General features: G+C 37.3%; 2 protein-coding genes across 3 annotated transcripts; one reads left to right on the forward strand and one right to left on the reverse strand.

Annotated features, from left to right (window-relative positions):
• Positions 1–2: 2 nt before the first annotated feature.
• polq (polymerase (DNA directed), theta) lies at positions 3–13,326 on the reverse strand. Its single transcript, XM_043220816.1, has 32 exons — positions 12,879–13,326; positions 12,226–12,331; positions 11,501–12,143; positions 10,958–11,140; positions 10,613–10,743; positions 10,304–10,460; positions 10,119–10,227; positions 9,810–10,023; positions 9,561–9,702; positions 9,338–9,484; positions 8,871–9,083; positions 8,356–8,498; positions 8,077–8,275; positions 7,856–7,998; positions 7,584–7,777; positions 7,375–7,499; positions 7,028–7,271; positions 4,105–6,617; positions 3,883–4,020; positions 3,616–3,803; positions 3,287–3,527; positions 2,650–2,843; positions 2,413–2,541; positions 2,163–2,337; positions 1,960–2,074; positions 1,763–1,881; positions 1,480–1,664; positions 1,196–1,307; positions 992–1,116; positions 775–916; positions 595–698; positions 3–504 (listed from the first exon to the last, which is right to left on the reverse strand). Exons 1-32 carry the CDS (start codon positions 12,938–12,940, stop codon positions 391–393), a joined length of 7,749 nt encoding a protein of 2,582 aa, XP_043076751.1. The 5' UTR covers positions 12,941–13,326; the 3' UTR covers positions 3–390.
• A 460-nt stretch (positions 13,327–13,786) lies between these two features.
• Positions 13,787–16,787, forward strand: ddias (DNA damage-induced apoptosis suppressor). 2 transcript variants are annotated; one of them, XM_043220949.1, is made up of 5 exons: positions 13,787–14,148; positions 14,248–14,409; positions 14,497–14,602; positions 14,694–14,760; positions 14,837–15,018. In XM_043220949.1, the coding sequence occupies exons 1-5, from the start codon at positions 14,036–14,038 to the stop codon at positions 14,887–14,889; spliced, it is 501 nt and encodes a 166-aa protein (XP_043076884.1). In that variant the 5' UTR covers positions 13,787–14,035; the 3' UTR covers positions 14,890–15,018. The 2 variants fall into 2 exon arrangements, with proteins under 2 accessions (XP_043076884.1, XP_043076883.1); XM_043220948.1 differs by having other exon boundaries at positions 14,694–16,787.
• The last annotated feature ends 154 nt before the right edge of the window (positions 16,788–16,941 follow it).

The raw sequence follows: 16,941 nt of genomic DNA on the forward strand, positions 1-16,941 counted from the left end.
TGTCTGATGCTTGATCTTTTTAATTCATTAACATTGTATTTAAACATTAGTTGTAGACAATGTACAGAAATATTTCCATTTCAGGGATCTACACATTTAATAGCATCTGAATTTTATTTCAAATTAAAAACACTTTCGGCATATACTAAAAAATATGGCACATTTTGTCAACAGTTCATTCAAGTAATTGATAATCACAATCTGTAATTAACATGTAAAAGACAATTATTTTATATTCCATTTCATGGTTCTACACCTTTAATAGCATCTGAATTTTATTTCAAATTAAAAACACTTTCGGCATATACTAAAAAATATGGCACATTTAGTGTCAACAGCTCATTCAAGTAATTGATAGTCACAATCTGTATTTACATGTAAAAGACATTTTTATATGTCCAGGTCTTGAAGGTTACCCCAGCTTGGACCCACTTTGACTTTTACTCGAAGCTTAACGTACAATTTCACAACACACTCCATTTCTCGCTTCATAATCTGTGCAACCTGTAAAAACCGTACTATTAGACTTCTCACCACTGAACTTTTCTTGTAGTCCAAGGTATATGTAAAAATTAGAACAGTGGTCTTAATTACCTGAATGACATCTTCCTCTGCAACCTCGTAGATGAGTTCATCATGCAGTTGAAGTATAAAAAAGCCTCCTCGAGAGGGTCTATACTGATTTTTATGCCTACCACCTGACAAGAACATTACATATTAAATTCACATCTTGCATTTATTGGTGAAAATGCTATAATATAAAATTGGTCATACTTAATCTGATTGGAGGGTGTTGATGTGAAGTGGGAACTCCAGGAAACGCTGCCTCCAGTCTACGTTGGATGTTGATGGTAGCTAATTTGACAATGTCAGCGGCAGAGCCCTGCACGGTTGTGTTTACTGCCTGTCGCTCTGCCTAAAAAATGAGGACAGAAATTAAATACTAATACCACTCCAGATATATTCTAATCAAGTGATCAGGAAGACTTACGTGAGACTTTATGTAAATATTTGTATCTTTTATTCCAGGCAAAAAACGCTTCCTGCCAAGTAAAGTCTGCACATATCCATTTTTCCCACATTTCTGCACAGTTTCACGCAGAAAGTTCTGTATGCCTTTTAGAAAAATAAGAAATGACACATTATTATTATTATTATGATTTTGATCAGACACCAATTTTAAATGGTCATTTACCAGTATATCTGGATTTAAACGTCTCAATGTAACAAGCAGCATCATTCTCCTCAATGCCCATTTGTTCTCCAAGCGACTTTGCTCCCATGCCATAGATTATTCCATAACAAATCTGTTGACAAAAATTCTGAGATTTTAGTGACAACAAATACAATTTCAATAATCATTTGCAACTGATAATGTGCTGTATAGTCATTTACATTTATAAAAAAAAAAAGCTGCTTTTAGAATGTTTGTACCTGTGTGCATTACAACATGTGTAAATATATTCTAATGTTGCAAACCTGTTTGGCTTGTTGCCTCATGTTATCATCAACTGAAGCAGGGTCCACCATTTTCCACTCTGCTGCTATGCTTTTAAACACATCTGCACCACTGTTGAGCACATGGAGGAGACGCCTGTCCCGAGACAGATGAGCTAAAATGCGGAGCTCCAACTGTGAGTAGTCTGCAGCCAGAATCAGACCTCCTGAAGACATGTACAAGGTTAAAGCTGGTAAATGTGTCAATGTTTATATAAGCAAACAGATTAAATTTTACCCAGACTCCTCTAGTAAAGTTTCATACCTGAAAAAGGAACAAAAGCATGCCTCATGCTAACAGAAAATGGCATCCCTTTTTCTGGTGATTTGTCTGATACCTTTAAAATGGGTGCCAACTGCTGGTTTATTTTTGATCGTTTACTCCTGAAATAAAAAAATATATATTTGAAACACATACAGACACACACAAAGGGGAAACACTGCAATAATATAAGACTGTACCATGTTTTGCTTGCACTATTCTGTGATGGTTGACTTTCTTCTATAAGTGTTGGCATCTGAATTTCAAAATCTTTTGGGACATTTTGAATGTTTGGTTCAGTAAAACTCACGCGCCCTGTGTGAGAGCAAGATTCAAACATTCAAATTCTATCACAAGAAGATTCATATATAAACTTTACAGGGTATTTCATCTTGCTCCACACCTGTGGCAGTGTGAGACTGTGAGATTGGATGTATTCTGTCCATCTTCAAATATGAGTGCCACTTCTTCTCTCGTTGCAAGGGGAAAACCACTTTTGTCAAAGCATTTGTGATCCTTCTCCACTCAAGAATAACACCTGGTAACTGATGAAGTGGCTTGAGCTTTTCTAAAACATCCTGATGAAAAAAGGAAAGATTAGGACGTAAATACCCCAAGTTTAAATGAAAGAAAAGAAACGTTGTGGAACATACCTTAGTTGTGCTGAACTGTTTTGAAAGTTTGATACGGGCTCCTGCTCTCCTAGTGTAGCCCAGAGTCTTCTTATTCTTTGGAGCATTTAAATCTCCATTGGGAGGCAGCTTCAACTCAAGAAACAATACCTGAAAAAGTTGAAATGGGTATTATAAAAGTTTTTCATACAGGATAATGCATTTCTATGTGGGTATATGTATAAGGCCATTATTATTTTGGATGGAAATAAAGATAACCTCTGCTACATCCTCTGGACTGGTCAGTGAGAAGCTGTGTCCTGCTAGCTGATAAGCTTGGGATTCTAGTGCACTTAGCTTAGCCTGCATCACATGTTTCTGAGCTTCACATTCAGCAACGCTAAACCCAATTCCATTTAGCTCCAACAACGCCAGACAGTACTGGGTAGGCATCTCTACTTTCTTGAATACATCTAAAACAGAAAAGAACAAGACATCAGTTAATTAGTATGTACACTATTAAAAATAAAGATGCCATAAAATAACATTTTTAGATTAAATGGTTCTATAAAAAACCTTTAACATCTGAAGATTATAAAGAGATAAGAAAGAGATGCTTCTTTAAGGAACATTTAATTGTTCTTTTATGGCATTGCTGTTAAGAATTTTTTTTTAAGAGTGTATTTTTACAAACAAATATAGACCAGGTTTATTCAGTTCTGCAACTGCTGTGCCACTATCCTGCAGAGTTTCTCAATTCTCAACCAGCTAATCAAGATCTTCAAAACTACTAGAAATGTCCAAACAAGTGTGTATGGGCTGGTCGGAGCTCCTACTCTGCAGGACATTTGCCCTCCAGCAGCAGGACTGGACACCCCCATACAAACAAATCAAGAGGCTCAAATTATGTTTTTACCCAAGAAACCATCCTTTTCAAGAAGAGAGTTGAGTTGCATCATGACCCTGAAGACCAGAACAGACTCAACAGCAGCTCTGTAGCGCCCAGACAGACTGGCATCTCCATAGATCCCTAAACTCTGCACACCCTGACCAGGACTAATTCCTTCCAGCATCAGGAGATCTTCAGTAGCAAAACTAGATACCATGCTGTGGAGAGTGCGCTCTTTGGAGCTTGAATCCAGAAGCCAGCATGCAATCTATTAAAAGACAAAGAATTTAATGTAGTTGCATATCTAATTGCCACCAAATTCTGAACAGAAATGTTAATCTTTTTTTCGGTCTAACCTTTGGGTCTTCAAATGTGCAACGCAATGCAAGCTCGCATGCGAGTAGCAGTGCCTTATAAACATGTATGAAGTCATAAGAGACCATCACACTTGATTCTTTTTCCATGCAGCATTGAATTTGCTTCAGTCGCTCCTCAACTGTAAGAGTCTCATCGAGAGGTGGTGGAGCCAAGCTGGCACTTATATCTGTCAAAAGTTGGTTTGGAGGCATTCAATAGAACAAGCTCACTAAAGTAGGTCAAGTTCACAACAACATTTTTCCTACCTGTGTCTGACAGCTCCTGTTGTAGAGACAAAAAATAAGCATCTTTTGCACCCCAGCATACGGATATGCCAACGACAACAAGATCCTCATATCCTTTAAGAAAGAAGCCATCTTTTCTTTTCCTCATTGGGGTAGCAGCTTCAAACAGATTACATAAGTTTACATTTAAATTACATTTTCTTATATGTATATTGGGATTTTTAAAAAAATCTGAAGTCTTACGTTTTTTGAATTTTCCACCTATAACCGTTTCAGCTTGCATTGAGGCGTCCATCTTCTCACAGGCAAGAGCAAGAGAAAATCTGTCCTTTGTTTTCCACTCCTTTATAAATGTATGGAAAAGCCTTTTATCACTTGCTACGTCAATTATGGAAAATGTTTCTGGACTGCAGGAGTTTGATGTAGGAAGTGACTGACACTGAGAAAGTCTCGTAAAGCCATCATCAGCCAGATAAATGTTTAACTCTGATGCAGCATTTGTCCTTAAACTAGAATGATAATCGTTCTGGGAACTAGATTTAGAATTTGGTTTCAGTTCAGACCTGTGCTTGGTGACATTAAGAGGTGATTGTATAGCTGAAGTGGTCATTTTAACTCGTGGTGAAACTGGTTCAGAAACCGGCGTGGGAGGAACAAGGTCATTGTGAGTCACTGGTTTGGCTTGGATAATTACAAAATCTTCTGTTCTTGAGTTTCTTGTTTGAGTTTCTTCCTGATCAATTCTGAATTTTGTTACTGGGAATACTGCCTTTTCAATAACAATAGCATTTGGTTCTACCACAGTTGAATTTGACTGCCCTGGAATCTCAGATAGGGTTGAAAACTGATCAGACCATTTGTCAAAAATGTCCTGCATTCCTGGGCTGATGTGAAAAGATGAACTGTTTAATTGCTGTCTTTCAGTTGAAACACTTGAATGAGGCTCATCTCTTTGTGATACATGTAATTCAGACACAATTTCATCTGTATAACTGGGCTTCTCTGCACCCAATCTTGGACCATCGCCAGCCTTGACAGTATTGTTCATTTTATCAAGGTACTGCTCCCCAATAAGTAGTGAATCTCCCCATTCTGAAAGGTTGAAAGATGATTCACCCCATTGGATTGCTTCCTGATCCTCTGTTAACACAGCAGCTCTTTTATCTGGAACAAGTTCTGGAGAAGAGCCGTTTGAATTAGCTTGCGCTTCAACCACCTGTTCTTCTTTGTTGTCTTGATCCATTGCTGCTTCCTCCATGAAATCCAAGATGGAGTTGTCATAGAGACTGTCAAACAGAAAACTGCTGCTCCGGTTGAAGCTGTTGTCAGTAACATGATTAGAGGGCTCATGATTTTCCCTTTGCTCAGCAGGTTTATCAGAACTTGATTCTTCTTCAGTAACCTGGTTACTGTAATTTAAAATATTCTCCAACTGACTGTCAGTAAGAGAGATGTTATATTTTGGTTTGAATTCAGTGGCTGTGTCATTTTTATAAGGTGATAAACCTTCAGCTGGGTCTTTGTTTTGGTCTTTAGATGCTTGATTCTCATTTTCCAGGAGAGAGGACTGTTTGACAACATTTAACTCACTTTCTGAATCAACATGATTGCTCTTTTCTTTTAGATTGTTTAAATTACCAATGCTGGTGCCATCATCCCCTTGAATCATTTTCTCAGTCTGTGTATCAAGTTGAAAACTATCACCAAACTCTTCCAATCCATTTGTGTACAAGTCAGGAGAACTAAGCTTCTCAGAACAACATACTAAATCATTTTTAACTCTGGCGTTAATCTTTAAGCCAGTTTCAGTTTCATTATCTCTGCTGCTCATTTTCCCGAAAGTAAGAGTTTCTTCCTTTTCATTTTGAGTTAAATGTTTAGTTTTAGATGTGCACTTTTTCGCAGTGACATCTAGGGTTTCCCCACCCTTTTGTGGGTAATATAAGTGAGTCATTGACTCGTTGTTCAGTCTAGCAATGCATGATTGGAAATTCATCTTATCTTTATCTATTCTACAGACAGTTTCAGGTTTATTAAGGCAAAATTCTTCAACATTTGATATTAGTTTAGAGTCTTTTGAAATTACAGCCGTTTTTGAGTCACTGACTATGGGTATTACATCAGCATCCACAACACTCATCCTCCTACGTTTTGAAACTGGACTTATGCAATATTCATTGCCAAGGTTGCAGGTATTTTTTACAGCGATACTGTGTCCTAATTTCTTTTGAAGTGATTTTGAAGAGCAATCTGATGACTCAGCTGTTTGTTTATTTTGACAGCCCTTGTCTTTCGTATTTATTGATTTGAGAACTTTATGCAGTGTACTTGATTGCTGTTCACATTTCTTAGCAGGTTGACAGTCAGCAGATGATACATCTGAGTCAACATCCATTGGCTTTTCTGAAACAGTAGTGACCTCCAATGGTCTAAAAGGAGGATGGGAAAAACTGTCAGATTGTTCATCCACATTTATGGCAACATTTTGCTCCTCTTCGTGTTCTGGGCCCCTTGACAAAGACTGTAGAGGTTTTTTGGGTGAATGGGAATCTGGCTGAGACTTTTTTGTGAGGGATGCCGGGTTCCATTCCACCCCAAGAAGAGCCAAATCTTGCTGGAGGAGCAGCTGGGCCTCTCCCACAATTTGCAGAGCAGCCTCCCTTTCAGTCAAGGCCTTTTTCCCACTGACCCAGATGCAGCGCATACTCTTACGTTCTTGAGCCTCTACCTCGCTTTCATCCACTGCTTGCCTGGAGCTGCAGAGATTCAAATTATCACATTATGACTTAAAATGAACCAATATTCAAATTCTGTCCATTATACAAAATGTTATGGATGGTAAACAAAACACAAACTAAATTAACGCCCAACTAAAAAAATAAAACACTAAAAACCATTTTAAATGCAAACTTTTAAATGAATTTATGTATCACAACATTGTAATGTATTAACTTAAAGTAACTGTTCAACAACAGCAAGTGCAACAGCAAGAAAAAACAAAACAAAACAACCAAAGTCAATTATTTTAATCATTGATACTATGTATCAGCCAATAACTGATAAACATCTCTAAAATTACCATATTCTGCACTAATTAAAATGCTTATCAAATGTAAGAATACCATCAAATAAACCTTTTAAGCTGATCATCTCCTGATTTCATTACCTTTTGAAAGGGATAGCTTTCCTGAGGGCCTTCTCCACCTCTGTAACATCAGCTTTGGCTACCTCTGCCACAGTGACAAACCCAGAGCTGTAGAGAGTACGTGCTCTTTGTGCATTTAGTAAAGAAATGCGAACAAGATCGCACAACTCCCTCTGGACTCCAAAGCTCAGACGACTCTGGAACTGGGACAGAAGAAGCTCTAGATTGTGCCATCCAAGTCGATTACAGAAGACCGTAACCATACCTGAAAATGTAATTTGCCAATTTTTTTTACTTTTAAGCATTGTTTATCTCACACTGACAAGTAAGCAAGCTCATGCCTACAGTATGAAGAGATGTCAATATACCTGCATATGTTGAGGCAGACTGCTGAAGTGACTGAAGCTGTCCTCGGCTACAGCCATACTTCTTTGCGACAGCTCCAAGTGGTTCTTCACTTACCAGATCATGAAGAACTAATGTTGTGAAAAAACTGCACAAACAAAAATTTCCATCAACAAACTGCTACTTCACTGTAAACATAAATTGAAGAAGATATTCAGAAAATAAATAGTACCGTTTGTGAATGGCCATCTGTCTGCGTTGCCTTTCTGTTTTAGCAATTAATTTTCCACCAACGGAGCGGGCTAGGAAACCTTCTTGGATGCCCACCATCTCAGCCACCCTTTTCATTGCAGACGGTAGTTGCTCCCACAGACAAAAAAACTGGTACCAGTCGACTGTAGTCCAGTCCACATACACAGGTGTTATCTTAAAAATGCATAACAACATTTTTAATAACCCATATTTTTAATAAAAACAACAAATCGCTGCAGTTGTTTTGTATACCTGATAGAGAATATGGAGATCATTTTCCAACACAAATCCTTTCATTGCTCTCTGGAGATCTGCAAAAATCCCCAGGGATTCTGGAGGCGATAAAGATGAGGACAAGGTTGCAGAACCCAGATGCGTTGGGCAGTACCTCTCCACTGTGAGACAGACAATTATCAAATTAGCAAAATGTCACCATATATCACAAACCACATTTTTTGCTTTTGATAAATTACCATCTCCCTCCTTCTGTATATTTATAAACTCATTGTCCATCAGCCAGTCTATGCAGGCATCAATAGCCCCCTTGTTTCGAGCTTCTGTTTTAGTTTCCTCCTCACGTGGCTGTTCGACTGCGATACTGGCTGCCAGAAGAGTGCAAGAAGCATACATCTTCACATCCTGTGGAGAGCTGGCGACTCCTCCAACGATGATCTTCAGGCAACATAAAGAAATTAAACATGTACATTCTAACTAAATACAGTATCAAACAACATATTATAAGGAGATCACACCTCGAGGATGGCCCTGAGCATGCTGGTAGTGATGCCTTCACCCTCTCGCTTCACCAGACAGCTTCCGATAGGTTTGAGCGAGCCTTGGATGAGGCTCATGCCCTTTGCACGTTCAGCCTCTTTACAGACCAACACACTCTCACCTGAGTCAACACAGATTATTACTTGACTGTTAACTCTAAAATTTTTAAGTTATTAAAGAAAGATTGGATAAAAACAAAGACTTTTTTAATTTGAATTATTTCGTGATTAAATTGCATCCAAAATAATAAAAATTGACAGAAAAATTAGACTGGACACTGACTAAAAAAAATATTTTAAATGTTAAAAATATTTCACAATATTACTTTTTTCTGTATTTTTGATCAAATAAATGCAGCTTCGATGAACATAAGAAACATCTTTAAAAAATATTACAGTTTCCAAACTTTTGACTGGTAGAGTACATCAGGAAATGGATAATTACCACTTTAAAAATCTCTAGAAGAATGCAGTTATGAGACTGCAGCACTCACCCATGGTATCTACTCCTTTACGGCCTGCTCGTCCCACCATCTGCTTATAGGTTAGAATGTCCAACAGATGACCATTAAAAACAGGGGTTCTGATAATCACTCTTCGGGCAGGCAGATTTACACCAGACGACAAGGTGGAGGTAGCAGCTAGCACTCTAATGTGTCCTTGACGAAAAGCACCTTCTAGAATATCCCTCTCATCAAACGTCAGACCTAAAACAAGGATTACAAGCAAACACAATAGATTAGAATAGATAGGTTGCCTTGATTTTTTGACATTTTTACCATTTTAAAATGTTTTTTAAATTTTTTTATATTAATTTCTACTTAATTACATTCTTGTCTAGCTGTAGGATAATACATTTACTTATTTTAAAATAGCACAAAAACTGAAAAGGTTCATAAAGCTCAATAAAAGCACTAAAATGTTATATTTACTCCAAAATCAGTTATGTAATCACATGTACCTGCATGATGGAAGGCCACTCCCCAGGCAACCGTTCGCTGAAGCACCTGGTCCAAGCCTGCAGGAGTACGCTTGAGCTGGGCCACAACATCCTGGAGACCTTCCTGATTCAGAGAAATACTCTGCACTCCAGGGCCTGACTGCATTTCTGCAAAAGGAAACAATGTTAAAGCATAATGCATACCTGAATAGTAAAAAGCATACAACTGTATATATCTGTAAACCTTTGTGGTGAAGATTGTAAAACTCTCTTCCAATGCTGTCTGCTAGTTTCTCACACCAGTTCTTTGAAGGGCAAAACAGCAGGGCAGAGTGTCCATCCTGCACTGTCTCAAAGCAGAGGCTGACAATGTGATCATCATCTCCCTACAGACACAAAAACGAGATGTCTTGTAATAATTAACATTAGCAGATACATTCTATGTCATGGCAGATTTAGTTGTCAGAAGCCAACAAATATGTCTAGCTCTGACCTTTACGGGCAGAGCTGGGGTGAACTGTCTGACCAGGTTCATAGATCCGTCATAGACATTTGTGCCTATCTTGACCCACTCCATCAGTGGCACAGGACGATAGTTAGTGCTATAGAGCTCAGCATTTAACCAGCGAGCAAGAAGGTCCAAGTTTGGCAGTGTGGCACTCATACCAACAATCTGGACACCCGCAGAGGCACTTTGAGCAGAACCCCTTAAAATAGAAAAAATGTTAACCTTCAATAGAGAAACTCATCATTAGGACCATTTCTAGAGAATTTTTGGCTTAAACGTTGCAGTATAACATACCTTGCCGTGTTTTTTTGGCCAATGTATTGGATTTTAGTCAGCAAAAGTTCTAACAGATATCCACGACCAGAGTCCCCGATCATGTGCAGTTCATCAACCACAACAATTCCTACAAATTGGGTGAAAACTTAGTTTTACGAGAATACATTTAAGTAGTAAAAAAAAAAGAAAAGTCATTATTTTACCAAGAAGATCCAATTTGTCTTCTTCAATTAGTCTGTTGATGAGTCCATTAGCTTTCTCTATTGTACAAACAGCTACATCCAGAGCTGAAAACCCACCAGCTGCTGAAGTGTTACCCATATACCCCTCCACTCTCACCCCTGCCTCCTGAAATACATTCTGGGTGAAAATGGCAAGCATAATATTAGTAAAATCTCATTAAAAACACTGAAACACAAATTCAACAATTACCTATGTAGATACTTTGCTATGCATTTACAAACTATTATCAGTGGGCCAAATATATATGCATTCATCAAACAGGAACCAACCTGTAGATAAAACATCTTCTCACGAGCCACAGACACGAAAGGAAGAATGAACATAGCCTTTTGTCTTGTCTCCAAAACTCTCTTAAGGATCAACAGCTCAGAAACCAACGTTTTTCCTGCACTGGTTGGAGCTTAAAAAAGTAAATTGAAAATGTAAAGCTGCAAATTTTAAACTGGGGAAAAATGAGAGAAGTACATATTTTCTAGAGAAGTATCATGTAATCACGAGTACTAAAAAGTAGTAAGTTAGATATTTAGTATATGATCAGATGCTGTTTCTCAGGAAAATGTGACTAAGTACAAACAAAATACTTGCAGTCAACTAGAGGACAAACAGTTATTTACCAGAATATACCAGGTTCTGGCCCTCCAACACTTTGCCCAAGGTCAGACACTCAGCCTGCCACTCAAACATCCTCTGAACACCGAGACTCTGGTATTTCTCCAGAACAGGCTTAGGGAGACCCCAACTAGAGAGCAAAAGCTTGTCTGACTGATCGGCAGGACGTCCCATATGGATGCTTTGTGCTGTTTGGTATATAGCAAAAAAAAAATTATGTAATGTATTTAATTTATTATTTCACATTTTTTTAATGTTGTCATTTTCAATAACAAAATACCACAAGAGTTTTAAAATAGTGGAGTGCGAAAGTTATTTTAAAGAGTATTTAATTGCATATTTATTTTCATTTATCAGTTTCCTCTAAACTAATACGCAACACAACTGTTTTTAACATTGGCAGATGTGTTTTTTGATCAGCATATCAGAATGCCTTTTGAAAAATCATAGTTAAATAAATAAATATAACATGAATGATAAATTTAGACAGTTTTTTCTGTTAGCAAAATTTAAAGTCAAGGTAAACAGTGCAACAGTGGAAAGTCTACCTGCATCTGGAAGTGTAGCATCACCGAGGACACTGAGATCTAGTCCAGGAGGAGGCGTCAGCACAGAGACTGAAAGGTTTTTCATTGATCCCTTCTGCTGCTGCATGGATCGCTCTTTAGCAGCAGCCATATGTGTCGGACTGAACAGAATGTAGTCCTTAGAGTTACAGAGAGAGTCATTTGGGCTGGTATCTCTTCTGAACTTTAGCTTCTGTTTGCTGTTTGCTGCTTTAGGAGTTTTTTTGACGGGGTTGATGATCTTTTGAGGTGAAGCATATTCCTTGTTAAATTTCATCTCATGGCCACGGGCCCGTCCTCCTGCTTCAGTCTTTTTGGTTTCACTGAACAAAAGTTTCTGGGCCAAATCCTTCCAGTCGGTCTCTTTTTTGGCTTGTGTTTTTTTGCGATCTGATGGTGACCGAGCTGAGCCTGGACTTGAAGGGCTGATGTTTTCTGCTTTTTGCACTTGTCGCTCACAAATATTTTGCAGAAAGTCCTTTTTCTTAAGTGGTGCCGATTTAGTTTGTTGAATCTTTTCATCTTTTTTGAATTTCAAGACTTCTGGACCATCAATAGCTTGTAATATTTCCACATCCATCGCCAGAGTGGAGTCTCCAGGCACCCATTGCTTATTCTGGTTTTGCTTTAAATAGAAAATGTATATGTTTGTATACAGAGCTTATCAGTATCATAATATCAAATATGCCAAGGAAAAAAAAACATACTTTTGGCTCATTGCATCTTCTGTTCTCAGATATATCTGTTGCAGAGGAGCATGCCTGACCACATAGACTTGATTGTATATGTGGTTTCTCATCTGCAAGAACGAAGCTACACAAATAAAAAAACCTACCAGTTAGTAGTAGAATTACAGAATCAAAAATTAAAACTGTGTGATTTAAACACTATGGTTTTCGGCGGGAACTCATTTAAGGCTTACTTATTTGTGTACATGAAACAAAGTTCTTCTAGGCCAGTGGTTTTCATAATATAATAATATTGCTAATGTACGTAAAAATGTGTAGTAATAATTAAATATCATAATTAATTAAAAATTAATGACCTATTATGCACATTTTCTGGTTATTCAACATTACCCGTTTATTCAATAAAGACAGTTAAAAGTCATGCTTCTGAGTACTCAGTTACTAACCCGACACAAATAACAGGTTCATTTAAATTTTTTTGCAGTGGGCCGCGGAAACATATGTGTTTGGTTGTGTGGGCTGTGAGTTAAAAAAGGTTGGGAACCACTGTTCTAGGCGTTAAGATCAAACAGTGAACCAATAAAAGCTCCATGTCAACCAAGTTTGTAAACAAAACCAAGGAAACGCACACAATACAAGAACAACGGTTTTAGACTTACAACATATCTTACCCCTTTGTTTTCACAATCCGATGCTGTCCCAAATAAATCTTTCTTGTCGTTGAAGTAGTCATCACATTTAGAAATTAAATGACTAACAGTAATGTCTTTGCAATCGACGCTTAAATTAAAATATATAAATAGTCAAATAAAATATTCTGTACGTAACTGTTATATTGATACCTCCCGTCGCTCCACACAAACAATTTCATATTAATATATTTTTTAAAAAATTACTGCCATTTTCCCTTCATTTCAGCCAGTTCAGCTAGCATTTATCTTTTTTTAGAATAAAGCTGTTTACATAAGCTCATCGTAAAGTATTGAACAAGTGATATTACACTGATCCTGGCGGCTATACAGAATTTGTTTGTGTAAAAAGACAATTCTAAGAAATCAATAGAAAACAAACAAAAAAGGAAAAAATCAAATCAAAGAGCCCGCGGTGTTTGCGCACAAAATTGTCCGGTGGAAACAAGTCTACAGAGTCGAGGTTCCTCCCGCAACTGTATACAATAGCTTAAAAATCTACATCATATAAAAACTGCCTTTAGACATGCCCTTATACACTACTGCCGTCTTAAAGTTTTTTAACAGCATGAGCAGATAAAACAGTCAAATTAAGTATACTTTTGGTGATTCCAAAAATTTCATTCCATTAGATGAATTAAAATCTCGCAACACTGACATCTGCAGTACGGATAATGCTCAGGGTAAAGACATATTACATCGAGATCATAAAGAACGAACATTTCTTTAACTCATTTAAGAATACATTTCTTTTACTCATTTAAACCTGAAATTATAATACAATTCGGAGGTTTGAGATTAATCGTAGTTTGGTTTGGTTTAAAACTACACAGAGCATGTAAGGTCTAATACTGTACGCTAGATGGAGCTGTGTTCGTTGGGAACCGAGGGATAAACCAACGAGGAAGAGATTCGTGCTCGGTTTGAAACTCAAATTTTGTAGCTCACTTTTTTTTTTGTGTTTCTGGTCTTTTTCATTTCACTTTCTTTATAAGTGTATGCATTTAATATATTGCAGTGTAAAAAATATTTTAAAGGTAATTTAACACTCGAGTCCTAATTTTTTTTTACCATTTCCTTATAGAGAATAGTAGTATTATGGTCATTGTTTTTAAACCTTGCCAGTATTTTAAGCACTCATGAGCAACACACGGGCTCTGGTGAGTTGCACTATACTTTCTCTGCAAGACACTTGCTTTGTGTATCCATGTTGCAAATGCTGTCTATCCAGATTAATTCAGGAAAGCAAAAGGTACGTTGTAAAATTAAGTTACATTTTTTTATATGAGTGTGTGTGTTCAATTAAAAAGCGCATGAACATTATGAAGAACTTCTAAATCATTGTCTTTAGGGCTATATGCGGAAAATGTGGATTCACTTGTGACTTACAAAACGTGGACTACAGATACAGGTTGTCATTTAAAGTGTCCAGAAAGCAAGATATATTTGGCGTGACAGTTTTCGGGGGCTGTTTAAACCCCTTTTTTGGCATTACTGCTGGTGGCCTTCAAAGGTATGTTTTAAAGCATTTTCAAATTTGAAACATCTTGAACAAACATTTGTGTTGATTCATTGCTGATATAAACTGTGAATTTTCCAGATGTATTGATTTGGAGAAAACTGAAGGCACACATACTGTTCAACAACTGCTTGTCAAAGCCGTGGAAGACTGCTTTATTGGAAGATGTGTCATTTTTGGATTGAAGGTATGGAGCATGTCTTCATTTAATTTGGGGTGGAGCATCAAGATTATCTTCATTTTATCATTTTCGTTCATTCCTTGTTTCTTCCTACTAGGTACCTCATAATGTTGGCACTTCTTCACTGTCTGGACAGTTAGTGGCCTGCCAGATCATTTCTCCATGTGAGTCTTTGATGGGATGTACAGTAATTGGTTATTTTAAAAACCTCCTGCGAGCAAATTCTCACTCTTCCAGCAGTATCGGTCCATCACAACAGAAACACTCACAATGTTCTCAAAGAAATGAACTAAGTTTTGGTTATACCCCTCCGTCGTGTGCAAAGTTGGATTCTCAACCCAGCAGTGAAGGATTCACACTCTCAAGCGCATGGCAATCACCTGGGTTATGTTTCCCTCCAGAAGAATTAAGTAACGATGTGTTACAGCAGTCCAGACACTGTGATCGTTATATTCTTTCACCAAAGCATGAAGAGACAAAAACATGTAAATGCAGTTCCCAAAGCAACATCAGTCATTTGAAGCAGGATGAACTGAAGAATGAAACACAGAACAGTCACAGGAAACCTTTTTGCTTGAGCTGTGACATGTTTGAATCACCAGTGCATTTTAACAGTTCTACTGCATGTGATGCTGTGAATCCACTTAGCACCTTATCTTGTGGAAATAATACTGAAATGACTAAATCCGAATGCCTTGTAAGAGCTAAAACCTGGGAAGAATATGATGCACCTTTACATGAGAAGTCACTTTACAGTCTCGATTTAGAGGATGCACCTTTATCTGAAAGCTTACATGATTTTGTCAGCGCGGAGCCTCAGATATCAGAGATGAATGACACAAAGAAGCACACTTCAGGTAAAAGTGATCATGTGATTCAAATACAAAATACATGCTCACTGACTGAAAATTCATCGAGCATCTCCAAAACTATACCAATGACTCTTTATAGCAAAAAAATGTCCTCACCAATGTATGTGAACAATACAAGTTGGAAAGAGAACAGTGAAAATGATTATCCAGAAAATCTTGAAACTAAGACGAACAATGTTGAGATCCGTAACACTCACACTCTTTTGTGCGATACCAATTATTCAAAAAAGATGACTCCTTTTAGTCCTGACATTACGTGTGCATTTAATCACTCTACAAACAACAGGTTGTCTCTTTCAAACAAAAAAGTCACTTTAAAAAGGAAAAAATTAACTAGGAGCATACCCTATGTGGCTTTTTGTTCAGTAAACCATGAAAATGGCAAATGTTTCAGGCACTGTGCACAAAGTGAAGTCCATTCTGTAAATTGCAAAGTCAGGCAGGAACGTATTGTGTTTGATGACCATGAGGAGAAGTACAATTGCTCTGTAGACTTGTTTGCTTCTGGTCAGAGCAGTATGGACATGGACCTTTCCGACGTGACAGAGATTTGTAAAGGTAATGAACCAAGGCATGTCAACACATCAGAGCCTGGAGGTTCAAGTTCTCTGCTTTTTTTGCCATGCTTGCAATCCACCCCAGTTTCTTATTATAACAACTCATGTGGACAGAAGTCTAGACGAAGCCAAAAACGTGTAGACTCGTTGTGCTCTGGAAAAATTAAATGTGAATTTAAAAGCAAGATCATAGATCTGAGGTTAAGTGATGAAAGACCAAAGGTGGATCAGTTGCCGATTGTTGGGTCTACTGAGAGTTTCTCAGGCGAGTTTGACATGCAGGATGCAAGTTGTAATTTGTCTGTAAATGAGTGGTCCAAAGATCTTTTTGAAAATTCATTCTGAATTAAAATTTAGATTAATTACAATATGTGTTCTGTTTAGTAATTGTAAATAAACTGCTGGTTGATTTGTTTATAAATGTTTATGGAAAGATTAATTTTTATTATTATGATGAATACATACACAGAATTGTATATTCGTATGTATTTATATTGTGCAAATTAAACAGACTCAACATGTTTAATTTGAAAAGTTTGACTTAAAAATGTGAGAAAACACGTTTGTTTAAAAAAAAAAAAAAAGGAATCCATTTTGCTCAGCGTCATGTCTACCAATACTTCAGCAACCTTGATGTATTAAAATAGACAATCAAAATGCCATATTGGTAAATTAGTGATAAGTAAATCTATTTCCACATGTCTGAACAGCGTATTGAAAAAATAATACCAAGATGAAAATATTGTTTTGAACCCACTGAACCTCTTCTGTGCAAACTACCCTACAGTGTTTATTTCATTTTCAAGGTGATGACGACATTGTACTCTCTGTTGTGATTTTTGTTGATTTATTAAATTATTTAATTCTGATAGGCTCTTCTTGAAAATAATAGTTCTGTTTCGACCAATGGCAGTGA

This window comes from Puntigrus tetrazona, chromosome 21 (assembly GCF_018831695.1).
Source record: "Puntigrus tetrazona isolate hp1 chromosome 21, ASM1883169v1, whole genome shotgun sequence".
NCBI lineage: Eukaryota > Metazoa > Chordata > Actinopteri > Cypriniformes > Cyprinidae > Puntigrus > Puntigrus tetrazona.